The sequence below is a fragment of the Neophocaena asiaeorientalis genome, unplaced genomic scaffold (assembly GCF_003031525.2).
Source record: "Neophocaena asiaeorientalis asiaeorientalis breed wild unplaced genomic scaffold, Neophocaena_asiaeorientalis_V1.1 scaffold606, whole genome shotgun sequence".
Lineage (NCBI taxonomy): Eukaryota > Metazoa > Chordata > Mammalia > Artiodactyla > Phocoenidae > Neophocaena > Neophocaena asiaeorientalis.
The window spans coordinates 6,233,800-6,252,800 of NW_020173687.1; the positions used below are offsets into that span (position 1 = coordinate 6,233,800).

The following is a 19,001-nucleotide window of genomic DNA, read 5'->3' on the forward strand; positions in this document are numbered from 1 at the left end:
GGATATCCATAGAGAATGTCAGTTTTATGAAAGAAATAAAAAAGTAGTAGACTGATGAAGAACCTAGGGGTAAGACAGGAGTAAAGACACAGACCTACTAGAGAATGGACTTGAGGATATGGGGAGGGGGAAGGGTAAGCTGGGACGAAGTGAGAGAGTGACATGGACATATATACACTACCAAACGTAAAATAGATAGCTAGTGGGAAGCAGCCGCATAGCACAGGGAGATCAGCTTGGTGATTTGTGACCACCTAGAGGGGTGGGATAGGGAGGGTGGGAGGGAGACGCAAGAGGGGGTGGATGTGGGGATATATGTATATGTATAGCTGATTCACTTTGTTATAAAGCAGAAACTAACACACCATTGTAAAGCAATTATACTCAAATAAAGATGTAAAAAAAAAAAAAAGTAGTGGACTGTTCTAGATTAAGGATGACAGAGACCTAACAAACAAAATGTGTGATCCTGGAATGAGTCCTGGGTTGGAAAAAAAAACAAATAAACATGCAAAGAAATAATAACAGCCAAAAAAGCTAGAAAGGATGTTTTTGGATTTTTGGAAAATGTGATTGTAGCCTGTGTCTAAATATATACAAATAGATGCATACAAATGTGACAAAGTGCCAGGAATCAGTGAATCTAGGTAAAGGATATACACAGGCTTACTGAATTTTTTCCTATTTTCTCAATGGTTTAAAATTTTTCAAAGAAAATAGTCAGGTACAAAATTCTAGGGTAGCAATCTACATAAGAGAGACTGTCATGGGTTATTCAGCTGTACATTCCACCAGTGACACCTATTGTTATTATAATAATAAATAACACCTATTTAATCATATAAGCAAGCTCCCCATTTCATAATTGTTTCATTTTGTTTTCCTGTTCTACTTAAAATTTTAAAAAGATGTAGCAAAATAACCCTGACCTTCACTTTTCCTTGTGTCCAAGCAGTTTTCTTTTAGCAGCCATTTCAACATTCTAAACAGCAAATCTTTTCTGATTCCTGTCACAGACTTGAGCTCCACTCATGCATGTCAGTACAGAAGGTAACGTGAAAACAGCATGAGGAAGACCCGCTGAGGACTCAGGGCTGGGGCAGAGACCCATGTCTCGCTCAGAAGTTTGTTAGAAGGTGAATGGACACAAAGGGATGGGTTGTGTTATCAACCGCGTAAACTGGGTTTTGCTAGAAAGTAATTTGCAACCATCTCTGAGTCAGACTGGTCAGGAGCTTTACGGCACATATAGTTTCTATACTTAAACTCACGTGAAACTTACTCCTCTCAAACTTAGATGTTACTGGTATTCATCTTTGACTTCATCAGAAACTCAGCCCTGAAATCGGCCGCTGTCCTTATAACCCAAACAGGCTGCTCCGTCTGCCTCTGCACACAGCCCCGCCACTCACCTTGGGTGCCCCTTCCGTGATGCTAGCTCCTTTCATGTTGCTGGTGTGAAACGGCTCCTTTGAGCTCCACGGCTGATATCTCTGACTTCAGAGGTGGTTACGCAATGTCACTGCATGCCTCTGGCTGGTTCTCAGAAACTGAATTCTATGGAACTGACAGCACAGGAAATTGTCAGAATGATTCTCCCAGCAGGCAAACATTCTGGAAAGGGTGAGAAGAAAAGAGGTGAAGGAAGGGAGACCAGAAATCCAGGCCACACTCACTCCTCAATGTGTGATGTCTATAAGTATAAATTGTCACACATTTGCTACAAGGAACCGCAAAATGAAAAAAAAAAAAGTCTTCTGCTTTAGAGGGTGAGGTTCCTATTTATGAACGCACGGCATTCTCATCCCTTGAACGTTGTGGAACTCCCCCTGGACAGACCAAGCATATTTCTCTGATTAGAGGCCGCCAGGACAAATTTGTGATAACGGTCAGTGTTTCTTCCTTCCTGCCCCCTAAAACTTACCCTGCAACAGCCGGAGAAAACAAGTCCAGCGGGGGCGGGGGGCGTGCCCAAGGGACCTCGTCCCATATCTTTCCCGTCAGGTGCACTCTTCCGCTTCCCCCTGCTCTGACCCCCATACTCACCCCCTGGTCTTTGAGTGCTGGCTCTGCAGCAGGGTTATGCTGAGTACTTATCAATACATTATCTCTCAAATCTCACCGACCCACCCACTTGATGCCACACTAGTTCACACAGTTCAGGATGACTTGCTAAGTCTTTCCACTTTCCTTAAGTTCAGACTAAACATCCAGAGAGGACCTACAGGAGAGCAGATTCCTTGCTAGGCATGTTCACACTTTTATTTCACATAAACAAACTGGTACCCATCCTTCCCAGCGGGGCTCAGCTTCCACCTCCAATGGGCTGTCTCTCTCATCGTTCTCCTGTGATTACAGCACTTACTGTCTTGTCTGCTGGCTATCCCACATGTAGCCCCTACAAGTCTGAGCACCAGGAAGGATTTACAGGTAGAAATAGCTGACTGACTTCTGGCTGAGACTATTTTATTTCTTTTCAAAAATATTTATTTAGCTGTGTCAGGTCTTAGTTGCAGCATGCAGGATCTTTTAGTTGCACCATGCAAACTCTTAGTTGTGGCATGTGGGATCTAGTTCCCTGACCAGGGATTGAACCTGGGCCCCCTGCATTGGGAGTGTAGAGTCTTAGCCACCTGACCACTAGGGAAGTCCCCAGGACCTATATTTTACATTGTTACCAGTGTTGGAAGTTAACTTGCAGTGCCAAGTAATTGACATGCTGTTGATGGGAGCAGTTAACAGGGAGGGAACGGTGATCGCACAGAACAATCACAAACTGGCTTGGCAACAAGCTCAAGGTGGAGATCCATAGAGAGGAGGACAGAGATGGGAGAGTGGGGGAGTAATTTAGGGAAGGCTTCACGAGGAAGGCAAGGTACGGGAAGCTGGGGCAGAGCCGTATAGACCCTGGACTAACAGAAGTATTTTATCCTGTTAGTCTTTACAGATGAGACAAATCATTAAAGTAGTACCACTGCAATGCATATAACAGGTGATATTTGTGAGGCAAAGGCCACTGCAAAATAGCAGGTGATCTCCATGTTGTTAAATGTGAATCTGGGTGTTTCTCTTGGGTGCACCTCTTCCCTCCTGCTTTTTCTTCTGGCTCTAGCAGCTCCTCTGTGTCGGCGGCCATGGGCCACATAGCACCTCAGATGAGGAAGAGGCAAGCACTGTCCAGCTAAGGCTGAGGTTCATGTTTCCAGAGTGGGAATTTATTAAACCAAGATTCAATGTTTCCACATATATATTGAGACGGAAAAATGTTATGATTGCATTTTAAAAAGTCCTTATCTCTCAGAGATATATACTGAAATATTTACAGATAAAATTTGAAAATTCAAAATAATTCAAGGGGAAAGTAGATAGCGGTATAGGTAGAACAATACTGGGCGTGAGTTGAAGATTGGGGAGTCTGAGTGATGAGTCCATGGGGATTCACTGTACTGTACTGCTGATACTGAATTTAAAAAAATAACAGCTTTATTAAGATATAATTCACATACCACAAAAGTACGATTCAGTGTTTTTTAGTATATTCAGAGTTATGCAACCATCACCACTAATTCCAGAACGTTTTCGTCACCCCAATGAGAAAGCCTGTACCCATCAGCTGTCATTCCTTGTTCTCCTCTCCCCCCGCCCCTGGCAGCCATTGTTTCTACTATATTACTGACTTTCGTATATATTTGAAAAAAAGTAAAAAGAAAGGATGGACATACTCACTCAAGGTCACACAGTGATGAACAAAAAAAGACAACAGGGCTTCCCTGGTGGCGCAGTGGTTGAGAGTCCACCTGCCGATGCAGGGGACACGGGTTTGTGCCCCGGTCCAGGAGGATCCCACATGCTGCGGAGCGGCTGGGCCCGTGAGCCATGGCCGCTGAGCCTGCGCGTCTGGAGCCTGTGCTCCGCAATGGGAGAAGCCACAGCAGTGAGAGGCCTGCGTACCACAAAAAAAAAAAAAGACAACGGACAGATTTCACACCAATTCAAATTTGGACAGTTCCTATCACCTTCTCAAACTCCAGATAGTAATTCTTCCCTATACTGAAGGGCTGACCTCAAAGGTCCCTATACAGATTAGAATGCTGTAATTTGCATGTCTTATTAAAAAATTTCACTCATTTATTTATTTTTGGCTGTGTTGGGCCTTCGTTGCTGTGCATGGGCTTTCTCTAGTGCGGTGCACGGGCTTCTCATCGCGGTGGCTTTGTTTTGCAGCACGGGCTCTAGGCTCGCGGGCTTCAGTAATTGTGGCACAGGCTTAGTAGCTGTGGCGCACGGGCTTAGTTGCTCTGCGGCATGTGGGATCTTCCCAGACCAGGGATCAAACCCGTGTCCCCTGCGTTGGTAGGCGGATTCTTGACCACTGCGCCACCAGGGAAGTCCCTGCATGCCTTTTTAAGGAAAAACAATCAGAGCCAAAATCCAAGACACAAATGTAATAGGATTTGGCCCAGAAATTAAATACTCACCCCTACATAGATATTTAGTGTAGTATTTTGTGAACAAGGGGCTTGAGTTCTCAGACTCCTATTTGACCCTGCTAAGATTTTTCTGAATGAAAGGCTGTAGACATTTTGCTGCAATCTGTTCATATTTACATCTTAAGGCAAATGAGTCTCTTACGTGCACAAATATTGCGAGAGTTGATCATTCTAGAAAACTGGGTGGTTTTCGCAATATACTGCAGGCGGAAGTTTGAAACAGTTAGAATGCAAAAGAACCAAGTGAGAGAGCTTCTAATGAGGTAATTCCCACCCCTCCTCTCTTAACTAATGTACCACTGAAAACAGTATTTTTTTTTGGCTGCGCGTTATGCGGGATCTTAGTTCCCCAACCAGGGATTGAACCTAGGCCCTCGGCAGTGAAAACGCAGAGTTCTGTCTTAACTACTGGACCGCCAGGGAATTCCCGAGAACAGTATCTTGAATTGATTTTCTTTTCAGAACCTAGGGAGTCAGATCACCTCCACAGCTCCCAATAAATGTGCAAGAAGGCAGGGACTTCCCTGGTGGTCCAGTGGCTAAGACACCATGCTCCCAATGCAGGGGGCCCAGGTTTGATACCTGGTCAGGGAACTGGATCCCATGTGCTGCAACTAAAGATCCCACTTGCCTCAACTAAGACCCGGCACTGCCAAATAAATAAATTAAAAATAAATAAATAAATGTGCAAGAAGGCAGATGGCTTTTGCGTACTGCTCTTTATATATGCTTTTATACTGTTTTCGTGTGGACTTTCAGCCATTCAGCTCCATGAGTGGTAGTTCAATACCTGACTTTTTTCTTAAAGTCCAGCCAAACACCATTCAGAATGTCCAAAGCCTTAAAGGCCTGGCAGGACATTTCAGACTCTGCTGCTTTAAAATCACCTTATTGTCTGGCAGATTTTAACCTCATGAACGTAGGTCAAAACAGCTCCTTCGGTCAAAGTAGAATTTCATTAATTGCCAAGAAATTCATCTAAATAGCCTAGTATAGGGAGAATACAGGGAGGACCGGCATCCTACAGCTACTGTAATTATGAGTGAGAGCTCAGCTTAAGAGCCTGAATTTTGATCCCAAGGTTGAGAGGGAAAAAGAATGAGAGCAAGACTTGAAGAAAAGGATGCAAAGGAAACACTGCAGGTGGAGAGGGGGTGTAAAGCTGGAGGAAAAGGCTGAATGCAGACAGGGAGATCAAGAAAAACCGGGGCAGAAAATGACACCACAGGCCAGTAGTCATTGCGGGTGAGCAGCCAGGAAGAGAAGAGTAAATTGGCCAGAAAATGACTGGGAAAGGGGCTTCATAGATGAAAACACCCACTAAGGGAATAGCAAGGCAAAGGCAAAGGCTCCAGAAAAAGGGCAAAAACATGAGGTACGAAAGCTACGGACGTGTTGAATGTTTTATAGTTTTTGTTGTTCAAACCCACTTGGTTACTTTTGACGTCTCTTGATCCTTGGCCCCATTTTAGTTATTCTGTTTTAGTTCTTCAGACATATTCTACATATATAGTGCACCTGCTAATTCCACCAAGTCTGACTCGTCTCTGATTCTCATCACAGCGGCTGTTTCCTATGTTCACTTGTGAACACGTGACTCCTAGCGCTCTCTCTGGGAGAAGGAATAATTGAGGCCTGGTGTTAAGATGAGCTCATCCATGGAGAACTGGTGCTGGCCTGTCTGGCACTCATGGCCACTACCAGCTGGAGTTTGCTTGGAATTCTCAGCTTGCTTTTCTCCAAACCACATAGGTAGTGTGGATTGGTTCACCCTTGCTTGTGGATGAGCTTCTCGAAGACCCTCCCCTGCACACCTGAGCCAGCAGTGTGGGGCCGGATTCCTCTTTCTCTGAGGTGGGGATTTTGTCCAGTCCACCCTTTTGCTGAGGGGGCCACTTTTGGGTTCTGGGTTTTCTTTCTGGGTCTTGATCAAAGTTCCTAACCTCGTGAAGACTCAGAGCCCAGAAATCTTTAGGCTACAAGGGACTGACAAATGTCCTTGGTGCAACCGGCAGCTCTGTCACTGTTAATCCTCTGGATGTGTGCTTTGTGTGGGGTCTGCCTCAGAAACCCCCTCACTTTCTTGCTAGCTCAGCTATCTACTTAGTGATTAAAAACAAATTCTATCCAGGTTCGTACTGAAAGGGTTGTCTGGCCTGCTGTTTTTTTCAGTAGAAGAAGTGTCCCCCAAGAAGTAAATGTTTTTCCCCTCCCCCAATTGTTTATATCATGTGTTTTTAAAAAAGGAGGTTCAGTGATTGAAGTGCATGTTGGGGATGATTTTGATAAAGTTCTTCAATCACAGAAAAGGAAGCTATCGCCTGGAAATGACTTGCCTCAACAGAGCTGAGACTTGGATGCCCCCAACATCTCCTTTCCTAAGAGAAACCAAAGCTTAAGGCAAAAGCCAGATTTCTCTGAACGATCTAAAGAAACAGATTATACTAAAAATTGTACATTCATAGAAGAGCAAAGATACACAGCTAAAGGTGATTAAGCTACGAAAATCTGCCTTCTAGAACAAAGCACTGAAGAAACAGTGTGAAAAATGTCAGTCCAAAGTCACAACTGCTGTTCGAGAGCTTACGTTCAAATACAGAAACATTCAAGGCAAGCTCCCAAAAAAAAAAAAAAACCCCACAAACACTAGCTTTAAATTATCATTATATACAAAAAGTTTATTTTAGAAATCAGATGTCTTTAAAAAATAACATAGAAGTTATAAGCTCTTAACTGCATATCACTCACCATCTGAATGCCAGGGTGTTACGTGGTAAAATTAAGTGGTACAATTAATGATGTGATGAAACCAAGTCCATGTAATATACCTGGCATTTACACCAGTTTCAAACATTAATGTGATTTTTAAAAGAAAAAAAATTTAAAAAGTAATCTATTTTGGAAACACACAAAAGCATCTTGATCTTGTAAACGGAAGTCCTGAAACTACAGATCTATTGCTGAGACTATTCCAAAAGCTGGAAAAAGTAGGCAGTATCATTTAAATTCATGAACAGTTAAAAAGGTCCAATGAAACTTGTATCAGGAGTACAGTGTGGTCATCCCAGTGCATGTGCCAGAGAGAATAAGCAGAAAAGTTGAACCTCTGCTTTACAGTTTCATAGGCTGAAAGATGGAAAATGTGGGTAGTTTTGGTTGGTAATTTTGGGGTAGAACTGGTTATCCTTGTTTCTATCCAATAGGTTTCTTTTGGTCGTACAAGAAAAGCACCCACAGATGGCCCAGCTCAAATACCGCAGAATGAGAGCACAAAATAAATTTAAACTCACTACAGACCAAAAAATATAGCTCTTTGGAAATCTTAACTAAAACCTGTGACTTACCATGTTAAGAATGCTGAAAATGGTTTTATAGACCAAAGAGTTAAAATGATCCTTAAGGATGATGTCTAAAGCAGAATTTTTATACAATAAACTTCAGAACACTATAAAATCCCTGTAACATAAAACAATTACTTTAACATATTTAATATCTTTATCAAATGATCCCAGACTGTATTTCTAGGTACTCCTACCCAGACCATGAGGTATTTGTATTGGGAGATAATGATAAACCAAAGTTTCTCTCTGTTAGGGGAGCTCAGGGCTCTCTGACCTAGCTAGAGTTGAATCCAGAGAACCACTGTCACTGCCTAAAAGGTTTCAAGAACCAGAAAACCTGTATTAGTTCATTAATTGCAAAAAATCTTCTGAGAATGCAGCTGCTGGGTCTATCCACGATGAGTAGTTACAGCTCATGCTGAAGGGAACTGAAAAGTAAGATTTAAAATTACATAAGAACAAAGTCAATTGATAGTAATCATTCCTGAAGATGAGCAACACCTGAGAGCAATAGCGGGCTCACCTAGTTTTGATTACACTGGATGTATTTTCAATGTTTCCTATCAAATGGTAATAATCTCATCAGAAACACATTTACTGAAGACAAGCATTCTAGGCTGTGAAAGGATAATGTGGGGCGTGTGATGGGAGACAGACCTCCTATAAATCTTCAGGAAAAGCTGGCCATTAGTTTCACTGCAGTGAAAAATGTGTTAACAGTAATGTCGCAGATCTGAACTTTATTATCAGAGTGATGTCACTTTAGGATAGAATTGATACCATCGATGTTCTAAAATGGTTTTAACGTGGCATAAAACTCTTGATTCTCAGAGCCATATGCCCCCGTATCTGCCAAAATGTATTCTGAAAGGAAAGGTACAAAGGGGATGTAAAACAGGCACGAGAGCTGACAAAATATCCAAATGAACGTTCCTCACGACAGATCCACTTGGGATCTAGAAAGCACTTGAACACTCCATCCTTCTTCAAATGATCAAGGGAAATAGCAAGTCCTGTATTTACAAACTGATGAAAATGACACTGTAATAATCAGTGGCTGCAGAACAACCGCACAGATCTGTGTTTCCAACATTCTCCACCATGATTCTCCATCAAGGTAAAAAAACATTCTTTCATACAAATCCCAGAAGGACGCAGAGGTGGCAGCACAACTGCCAAAGATGGTACAATGACTTACTACTGAAGCTGATGGCGGGACACAAGGGGAAGGAGGGGCGGAGTCCTCGAGGAAAGAACCCTATTTAACGCCGGCGGCTCTAGTCCGTGGTTGACCTCCGGTACCAAAAGCGCGCCCTGAAGTCGTCGCTGCAGGTCATGAAGCCGGGGTTGGTGGGCGAGTGCACGATACAGCGCACGATGTTGTTGTGGCCCAGCGAGAGCAGGTTCCGGCGCTCGGCCGTCCTCGAGTCCCAGCAGCAGAGGCTGATGGTCCTCTCGTCAGGCAGCAGCACGTAGTCCTCCGTGTGGTTGAAAACGGCCTGCGTCCGGTGCACCTGCCGTCCGCTCAAGCCAGCACCTGCGCAGAGACCGAGAGGTTAAGGCCTGGGCACCAGGGCTAGCTTTCCAGTTCATATCTTAGAGCCCAGACTGTTCTACTTCTGTTATTAGCTCTGTTGACGTAAAAACTGCATTTTACAATTGTTGAAGTAATACACGTTTATTGTGCAATTTTGGTAACTCTAAAAAATGTATGAAAAAGAAAATCACCTTTGGGTCAACTACCTAATGCGACTCTATTAACGTTCTGATGGATTTTTAGGCATAAAAACACCTTAAAAAAATACAAAAGTGGTGCCACATTATCTAACTTCATGTTGGATACGTTGTGTTTTTACTGGCTGCAAAGTATCGCATTGTTTGGAAGCACCATTAGGTAATGATTCTTTTCCTGCTAGGCAGTTAGTTTGTATCCAACTGTAATATTGTGACAAACATTCTTTGTATAGAACACGTTATTTCTTTAGGACTAAATTCCTAGGACTAGAATCACTGGGATGGATGAACGCCACTCTCCAAGAGGAAACTCTATGCTTTTTGTTTTTCACCATGAATTAAAAAAAGCATATTTTATGTTTCAAGTATTATATGAACTATTAAAAAAATCTGCCTGATAATTTTACACAGTCAACATTTTGATGAATATCTTTGCCAAATATCTATGTGCGTTGTATACTCATCTGTAATTTACATAAATCAGGGCATACGGCATACAGTTTTTATGCAACAGTTTGTGGTGGAGACCTACAAAGAGGGAATATAGCTTAACGGATAAAAATACACACTTTTGTGCTGCATCTGGACTCAGTACTTATTAGCGATGTGACTTTGAACAAACAACATCCCTGGGCAATAACTGTCTCCTCTGCTCTGCAGGGATAATTACAGCACCTGCCCACAAGATGTTGCAGGGATTAAAATGAGGTGTAATGCCCATTCAGCTTTGCAGTATAAGTGTTCAACAAACATTACTATGAGTATTTATTTTTAAAGGCTGCATGCCGTGAAAGGCTATGTAACAATTTACTCAATGCTTCTTCTGGACATTTATATTCTATCTAACTTTCTACTACTCCAGATAATGCTGGGATGAATACCTTTTTATGTGTGCACGTGCATGCCTCCCAAGAATCTTTTTAGGTTAAAATTTCTAACAGTGGATATAGCAAGTCAAAAATATATATATTTATAATTTTGATAATATGACACCAAGCTGCCCTTCGGAAGTATTTTACCAATTATACTCCTAACAATATGTGATTTCCTGAAACGTTGATCAATACTATATAATCAATACTATATAATACCAATCTTTTAAATTCCTGAAATCTGATGAGCAAGAAGATACTTCCATATTCATTTCTTAGGTTTATAGTGAAGTTGGCCATCTTTTCTTGGGTTTACTGAGCAGCGTATGACCTATGTTTATTACCTATGCTATATTTTTTTTCCTTAGCCCGCGTTTAATTTTGTTTATAGTGTTTTAAATTAACTTTTTTTTTTGCGGTACGCGGGCCTCTCACTGTTGTGGCCTCTCCCGATGCGGAGCACAGGCTCCGGACGCGCGGGCTCAGCGGCCATGGCTCACGGGCCCAGCCGCTCTGCGGCATGTGGGATCTTCCCGGGCCGGGGCACGAACCTGTGTCCCCTGCATCGGCAGGCGGACTCTCAACCACTGCGCCACCAGGGAAGCCCTAAATTAACTTTCAACAACAAAATTTCTAATGTTTACTTGATAGTTTTTCCTTTTCCTTCATTATTTCAAGAGCCCTCTGAATTCTAACTAAAGATTAAAACTGGAAAAGCAGATCCAAAAGTGCTGACATGAAGGGGTCTTAAACTGTGAGTTAGAAAAAGAGGGAATTTGTGTATAAATTCATTATAATCTCATTTTAAAATGAAATTCCAATTCTCCAGAAAAACAAACCAATCAGCCACATATAACCATAAAACATCCCAAACATTCGTAAAACAAAAATGACTCTTCCCAAGACTTGCTAGCTATACCATCTACACCAGAAGCCAGAGAGATGGCAGGAAGCAAACTCTGGTTACAATGAGATAAATCTACGGTAGGTTATGCCGCATCCTAGTGGTTCAGATGTCACCAACTCTTCAATTTTCTTCACTTATTAACATCCCAGCAGTCCCTTACAACAGTGTTGTTTTCTTTTGAGTTTTAAAGTTGTGGTCATGGCAATTTCAGTGTATGACACAAACATCTCACAACAGAGGAAACTAGCCGAAGTTTTCTACCAAACAGCCTTTGCTGCTACAAGGAACAGAAAAATGAAACACAATATTTTAATACTTACTATCAAATAATTAGACAAACACTGACTACTAGTGATAGGATAAATTTAAACAGATCTCATAAAAAGAGCTCACAGGCACAACTGTTACAATTAGAGACCAACATAAATTAGACAATCAGACTAACAATTTTGTGTTTCTGTCTGAAGGGCCCACTTTATATCTAGGTTCGGAACACCTGGGGTCTCTTTTGGGGGCTCCTTCTCCTCTCTCAGGCATGAGCCAAGATCTTTCCTCTCACTTACTGAGTCTCTTCTCTGGACTGCTTTCATGTTTTTGCGGGAAGTGGGCAGGCCATGGGTCTACAAACAGACCACCTAATTCTCAAGTGGTACTTGCATGGAATCAGATCTAATTTTAGCTGTTAACATTTGAGAAGGGCAAAGAAATTGTGGTTCTATTTCCAGCTCTGCCTCTTGTTTGATCACAAAGATTTATTGTGTGGATCTAGTTCGAGGATCTAAAAGAGAGTTCTGGAAACTAAAATGCCTCAGAAATGTGAAATAATATCAACTTCTCACATACCTGTGTATCTCACCAGGGTTCGTCCTGTTGATATTTCCCAAAGTTTAGCTACAGAGTCTTTTCCACTTGACAGAATGTATTTTGAATTTTTGGAAAAAATGGCAGAACAAACTTCAGCACCGTCGTGTGCTTTCTCAAAAGTGGTGATGCATCGATTTGAAACACCATCCCACAATTTGATGCAGCCGTCCTTGCTGCCAGTCACATACATATTGGCACTAGGATTGTAATTAACGGAACATATGGCATCAGTGTGTTGATCTTGAGGATTGCAAGAGACAAAGCACTGAAATGTGTTGATATCGTAAAGCCGAAGAGTAGGATGCTGAGTTCCAACAAGTATAAAGTCTCCAGAAGGATGAAAAGAGATGGAGCGTAACATTTCAGCCTCCTGTTGGGAAAGAGACCAAGTGGTGAACAATTAAACCCACAGGAAATGGGGAAAGTATTTGGCTGATGCAAAGAATCCATAAAACAGTGACTAGATATTACACAGGTAAGAGAAGAACAAAGAACTTTCTGGAATACACAAAAGGACCATCTGAACAAAGATTTCCGAAACTATCTACTGGTGAGATTATTCCGAAGATCACAGGTGAGCTTCATCATTTGCACATAAACAATGGGTGAATTCAGAAGGGAATACTATCAATCTATGACACATTCACATACGATTAATGAATGAAAATAAACTATAAGAATAGTTTCTTTAATTTGTCCCAGGGCTCCAAATATTGAAGTGGAAGCCACTACTAAAACATTAGCATTTCTGAACCGCATATTCAAAACAGAGCACCAAATGTCGCTTTTCCAGAAAACACCTGAGAATTTCAACTGAATAATTTTTTAATTCCCCTAAGTTAGAGAAGTTCGTTGTGTTTTGTCTTTAAACAGGAATCTGCAACCTTTAAAATGTGATGTGCATTCTGAACTGTATCTGTGACCGGCAGCCATCCTCACTGGCCAGTGATGCATCGATTTGAAACACCATCCCACAATTTGATGCAGCCGTCCTTGCTGCCAGTCACATACATATTTGAATTTTTGGAAAAAATGGCAGAAGAAACTTCAGCACCGTCGTGTGCTTTCTCAAAAGTGGTGATGCATCGATTTGAAACACCATCCCTTGCTGCCATCCTCTCTATTTACAGGATGACCACTGAGACTACTTTTAAAAAGAGAAGAGCCACACAACAGCTCATTGTATTTAGGGAAAAAAATGCATACAGCTCCTTTCCAAACATTCCTAACCTGAATGTATTTGAAGGCTCTTTTTGCAGATGGTTTGGAATAATCAAATAATTTAAGAGTATAGTCCCTTGAACCAGAGGCAAGGATCTGTTCTGTTGGGTGGAAAGCGAGACACGTGACTTCATCCACGTGGTCGTAAAGAGTTCGAATCACTGGGTGGTTTTCCATGTTCTGCTGTGCAGTCTCATTCATCATGACCTAGGCCAGCAAGAAGAGAAGAGAATCTTGAAGTGTAAAATCTGTCTGGCTCAAAGTATACATTCTACAGCTATGCTAAGTTAAAACTGGTTTAAACTGTGCTCTCATTCTCCCAAGAATGAACAACAAAAGGCAAATGGTAAGTATGTTACCAGGATTTTTACCTCTATTGGCATGGCACTTTTGGCCAACATTCTTTCTGTGTCAAGTATTTTTATGGAAGCGTCGGCAGATCCAGTAGCTATTAACTGCCCATCTCTACTATAGGTAGCTACACGACATGGTCCTTTATGGGATGTGACATAGCATGTTTCATACTCTGAAGCCTCTGGGGACATAGTCTGGACATCTGCATCAAACTCCAGGTCAATTCCTGTGCCAGGCGCAACTGTATCTGACCGACCAATTGCATACTGAACTGCAGTATCATCGTTTTCCATTCCTGAAAGGAATAAAAATTAAGGGCATGAAAAAACGTTATTTTAAAAAGACAGGACAAAGTTCTGGATCCAAACTGGGAAAGGTGTTTGCTGATGTCAACTTACTCTTTCTTGGAGCTGCATGGTACTTAATACTGTACAAAGTTATGTATTGTGACCTGGGTGCACAAACAGTGACAACGCTGTAAGGCAATAGGCGTTGTGGCAGGTTAGGTTCCAACAGGTAAAGTCACCTCCCCAGATACTTGCCTCCAAAAGTTTCTACTTTAACCACAACTACAGAAACTGAAAAACAACAGTTCTGTAGTTAAATTGTTCATTTTTCCCGATTTCGAATTTTAATATTTTTAGTGTTGAGATCTATTAGTAGCAGCACTGAAGCTCATTAAGTCAGATATATTGTTAGTAATAACATTAGTAAAACATCTTTGAAAGAATGTTGAGGTTTAAACAAACTGAAGTTTAACAAGAAAATCCATTTTTTTTTTGTTTTGGTTTTGGTTTTTGCGGTACACAGGCCTCCCACTGTTGTGGTCTCTCCCGTTGTGGAGCACAGGCTCCGGACGCACAGGCTCAGCGGCCACGGCTCACGGGCCCAGCCGCTCCGTGGCATGTGGGATCCTCCCGGACCGGGGCACGAACCCGTGTCCCCTGCATCGGCAGGCGGACTCGCAACCACTGCGCCACCAGGGAAGCCCAGAAAATCCATTTTAAATTGAAAAATAACTTGACATATCATATAAACAATTTTTATTAGTATAGGAAAAATCAGATAAACAAAAAAACAAACATAACCTTGTATTATATCACCAGAGATAATTACTGTTAACATGGTGGTATGAATTCTTCTGGACCTCTCTCCACGCACACAGTTGTTTCATTTCTTAAAACACAAATAAAATCACAATATGTAACGTGGTGTGACATACTCGGTCATTTACTCATATGGAATAAACACCTGGCCAGCGTAATAAATGTTCACCCACATCATGTTGTTGGATCCAACTTTATGAATATGAGAACATGTATAACCAATTCCATATTGTTGGGCATTTCAGTGGAATTCATTTTATTTCCTCAGGCCAGTTCGAACAGTTTACACTGTCAAGTCAAAGAGTATAAATATGTTTGGCAATTCTGTATTTTACTGAGTGCTTTCTATGACACAGGCAAGCACCTGGACACACTGTTGAACAAGACAAGGTTCAATATCTTTATTAAACTTGCAGACTGGGACTTCACCAGGGGTCCAGTCATAAAGAATCCGCCTTCCAATGCTGGGGATGAGGGTTCTATCCCTGGTTGGAGAACTAAGATCCCACATGCCGCGGGGCAACTAAGCCCGGGCACCAGAACTACTGAGCTCATAAGCCGCAAAGAGACAGCCCACGTGCTGCAAACTACAGAGCCCTCACGCCACAACTAGAGAGAGAAAACCCGCATGCCACAACTAGAGAGGAGCCTGCACATCACAACAAAGAGCCTGCGTGCCACAACTAAGACCTGACGCAGCCAAAAAAATAAAACCCAAACCAAAACAACTCGCAGTCTTCTGGTAGGTGGTATGGATTGTATGGGAAACTCAAAACAATACAGAAAATTTCAGACAGTGATTCTGTTACGAAGGAAATGGGATTGTTGTTTTAGAGCACTTGCGGAGGTACGGGGAAGATGTTCGGGTTATTTTAGAAGAAATGAGGAGGACTCTGAGACGACATCTGAGCTGAGACTTGAAGTCAATAATACAGTGGCAGAAAGCTCCAGATAATTCACATAAAGACCCTGAGGCCAGAACCTGCTCAAAACCTTCACAATCTGGACTTTGCTTTCTCCTTCATTATCCAGCACTGTGCTCGACACATACTAGGCACTAAAACTAAAGGGCAGCAATCTTGACAAACATCTGAAAGCTTGTCACGGGCTCACTGAATGTGCATTCACAAGTCACCTAGTTTGATGAGGTGCAGGAGCTGCTCGGAGGGCGCACACACAGACTGAGGCTTGATTTCATTGATGAGGCCATTAGCAATGCTGATGTAGCCATCATAGAGCAGCTGGCTAATGATCAGCTTGTAGAGCTGCTGGCGATCCTTCAAGCCCACTTTGGTTCTGTACATCTTGGAGGAGAGGAAGGTAATTTCCCCGCCAGCTGCAAGAGAGAAAACAGGTGATGATGAGCGGCAGAGGCACTAGCAAACCACAGAAGCAACACAGGAACCTGGTCAGCCTTTCCAGGGCTTAAATCCCAGCTCTATCAGCATTATCTTTGGGCAGCAACTATGTTTCTCTGAGATCAGGGTCCTCAGCTGTTAAATAAGTCAGTGAAGGCTAAACAAGATGATACATGTAGAGCACTGAGCACAGCAGCACACAGAAATGGTTCAAATCACGTTAGCCAATATTTACAGTAGAACCTCTCTTCATGAACATTTTTTCTCTGCTAAATTACCCACCTGCAATTTTTACTCTTTACTGCTATCCCAGAATCTTCCACTTCTTCTGTTAATGAAACCTCGGCTAATGTTTGCAATAGGTACAACAGCTGCTACTGTTGGACGTCTAGACACTACTGTTTCCACCAGCTAAGCTGTTATGTTTACTAATGTCAGTTATGGTCATTCTTAAAGCATGTTTCAAGGCAACCGAGCTTGTTACGTTACATAATTTAATTACAGAATACTTTGGAAAGCATTGCTGAATAAAATATTGGCAAATAGGATATGGCCAAAATAACTATAAAAAATGGAAAAATTGGAAGGACTGTGCGTTTAGATTGATTTACAAGTGTTTAAGTTCTCTCTCAGGCTCAGAAAGCAAGAGAGAAAATTACAGATGGTTTCCAGTTTATGCAAAAAAAAAAAAAAGAACTCCAATTGGTTGACATTAGATAATCTGATTACAAAAATCAATGTCTGGGGATTTCCCTGGTGGTCCAGTGGTTGAGACTTCACACTCCCAATGCAGGGGACCTGGGTTCGATCCCTGTTCAGGGAACTGGATCCCACATGCATACAGGTATCGGAAAGCTGCAGGAGCTGGGGAACAGCGATAAAGAATAAAAGTCACAGGCAGACAGGTAGCTGTGGCACAGAAGAAAATTGGAAGGCAGAGCACAGGAGAGAGAGAAGAATATAAGAAAGAAGGGCGGGGAGTGGGCAGTTAACACCACTTCACAGGGGTGATTCTGAAAGTGGGAGGTGCTGTAGGAAAGGGGCGGGAACAGTGTTTTTAACTACCCAAGACCCTCTGGAGAATTACTGAGGCTACTGATAAGAATAGCCAATGTGTTTACCATGTTTCATCTCAATCCTCAACAACATCCTATAAAGGAGGTCCAGTAACCTTGTTTACAGGTGAGGAGGGGAAATAACTTGCCCAAGGTCTCAGAATTAGTGCCTGGAGGAACCAGCATTAGAACGCAGGCGGTTTGACTCCAGAGATGGTGGTGGTCTAATTGCTGCGTGTACTGCTCCTTAAAAACTTAATGATAAACTAGCTAAAATTCATTAGACATTCCACATATAACACACATGGTGTAAGCAGCTAATATGCATTACCTCATTCAATCTTCAGCTTATCCCATTTTAGAGGTGGGCAACCGAAGGCACAGGAAGGTTAACTCACCCAGGATCCAAGAGTCTGTAAATGGCGGAGCCTGGATCCTAACCCAGAGCCTGAGCTCTTACTGTGCTCTACTGATGGGTATTAGGCAAATATATATAAAGCCATGCTTGTGTAGACAACATTAGGACACAACAGAGATGACGAAACCGGCTCAAAGAGGTTAGGAAATACTGCAAGTAAAACGTGGCTGCGTAACTCGTCCAAGGTTAAAGTGGCCACCAGGATTACCCACCCCAGAGCCCAGAGCTTAACCACTATTCCATCCTTCACTCGTGCCAGGCGCATCATAGGGCTACCAAGAGATTAAAATAGGAAAAGAGAGGACGAGCCCTGCTCCTCAACTCCCATAGAACGTCCGTTCGCTGGGCTAGAAAGCGCCTGATTACCGCCCCCAATTTGCAGGTGAAGGGTTTGCGGCCCGAAGACAGGAAATAACCAGTCCAGGACTGGTTGTACCCGTAGTTGGAAGGAAGACCAGGGAGAGAACACAAACGCCCCCTCACCGTACGCTCCGCTATGACCCCGAGCTAGAGGCTAGCGAAGAATGGAGGGTGAAAGAGAGGCCTTTGAGGGAGAGGAGAGACAGTGCGGGCGCAGCCTGGCAACTCAGGGCGCATGCCACCCCGCTCATTATTGACTCTTCCCGCCTCGCCCGCGTCTTTCCTGTGGTGCCCCAAAGGCGCTAGCCGACCGCACCCGCCATTCCACGCACCCCGGACTCCCCCATACCGGATCGTCCTGCTCTCTCGGACTCCCGCGCTCTCTCCTAGAAAAATGGAGACTCGAATCCTGCCCAATCGATCGCTCCGGGCGCACCTTCACTGCGCACGCACAAAGGGCATCGCGCCGAACGCTGCGCTATCGATTGACCCCACTCGCTCCAGCCCTTCTCGCCATCTTACAGGCGCGTTCTAGAGATTCGTTGACCTCCTCCGACTTTATCTCCGGCGCGGTAACCCTGACGCCAAGGGACTGCTGCCTCACGGACAAATGTCAGACCCGGAGAGCACCGCGGGCGCTAGAACGGCCGCAGATGTGGCGGGCCTTTGCCTCCATCACTTCCGGGGCCTTGCGAAGCAAGTGCGCCTGCGCGCCGTCTCCGCCGGGCCGTGACTCAAGCCGTCGAGTTGGTTTTGAACCAATGAAAATGCAGCGCCTCTCTAGCCCCGACCAATCAGCTTTCGGGTTCGAGGGTTTAACTCCCATTTAAAATGAAGACTTTGACTCCTAACGGCCGAGCTCTTGGGAGGACTCGGAGCCTTCGGGTCGGAGGTGGGAGGCTGTAGGTACGTAGACCTGGG

General features: G+C 43.2%; 3 protein-coding genes across 8 annotated transcripts in view; 1 reads left to right on the forward strand and 2 right to left on the reverse strand.

Moving 5' to 3' along the window:
* The window catches only part of CASS4 (Cas scaffold protein family member 4), a 46,234-nt gene extending 44,291 nt beyond the window's left edge, over positions 1-1,943 (reverse strand). For 3 of the 4 annotated variants that reach the window (XM_024750351.1, XM_024750346.1, XM_024750348.1), the window contains exon 1: positions 1,413-1,660. In XM_024750351.1, coding sequence (XP_024606119.1) covers positions 1,413-1,448 — 36 coding nt within the window. In that variant the 5' untranslated portion in view covers positions 1,449-1,660. Of the gene's footprint in view, positions 1-1,412; positions 1,661-1,924 lie in introns of those variants that run through there. The other variant, XM_024750347.1, reaches the window with a different exon arrangement.
* Positions 1,944-7,141: 5,198 nt separating this feature from the next.
* CSTF1 (cleavage stimulation factor subunit 1) lies at positions 7,142-18,742 on the reverse strand. The gene is made up of 6 exons (XM_024750217.1): positions 18,430-18,742; positions 16,025-16,225; positions 13,801-14,078; positions 13,439-13,636; positions 12,188-12,578; positions 7,142-9,368 (listed from the first exon to the last, which is right to left on the reverse strand). Exons 2-6 carry the CDS (start codon positions 16,191-16,193, stop codon positions 9,109-9,111), a joined length of 1,296 nt encoding a protein of 431 aa, XP_024605985.1. The 5' UTR covers positions 16,194-16,225; positions 18,430-18,742; the 3' UTR covers positions 7,142-9,108.
* A 124-nt stretch (positions 18,743-18,866) lies between these two features.
* AURKA (aurora kinase A) overlaps positions 18,867-19,001 on the forward strand; it is an 18,001-nt gene continuing 17,866 nt past the window's right edge. For 2 of the 3 annotated variants that reach the window (XM_024750218.1, XM_024750219.1), the window contains exon 1: positions 18,875-18,986. The gene's annotated coding sequence lies outside the window, so the exon portion shown is untranslated. Of the gene's footprint in view, positions 18,987-19,001 lie in introns of all 3 variants that reach the window. The other variant, XM_024750220.1, reaches the window with a different exon arrangement.

What these genes read in the sequence shown, in the direction of transcription:
- CSTF1 (XM_024750217.1), bottom strand. Translation starts at nt 16,193, where the DNA reads ATGTACAGAACCAAAGTGGGCTTGAAGGATCGCCAGCAGCTCTACAAG. An exon ending in CCTGCACCTCATCAAACTAG is followed by an intron (nt 14,079 to 16,024) that starts GTGACTTGTGAA and finishes TATTCCTTTCAG; the next exon opens with GAATGGAAAACGATGATACT. An exon ending in GAGCCTTCAAATACATTCAG is followed by an intron (nt 12,579 to 13,438) that starts GTTAGGAATGTT and finishes CTTTCCCAACAG; the next exon opens with GAGGCTGAAATGTTACGCTC.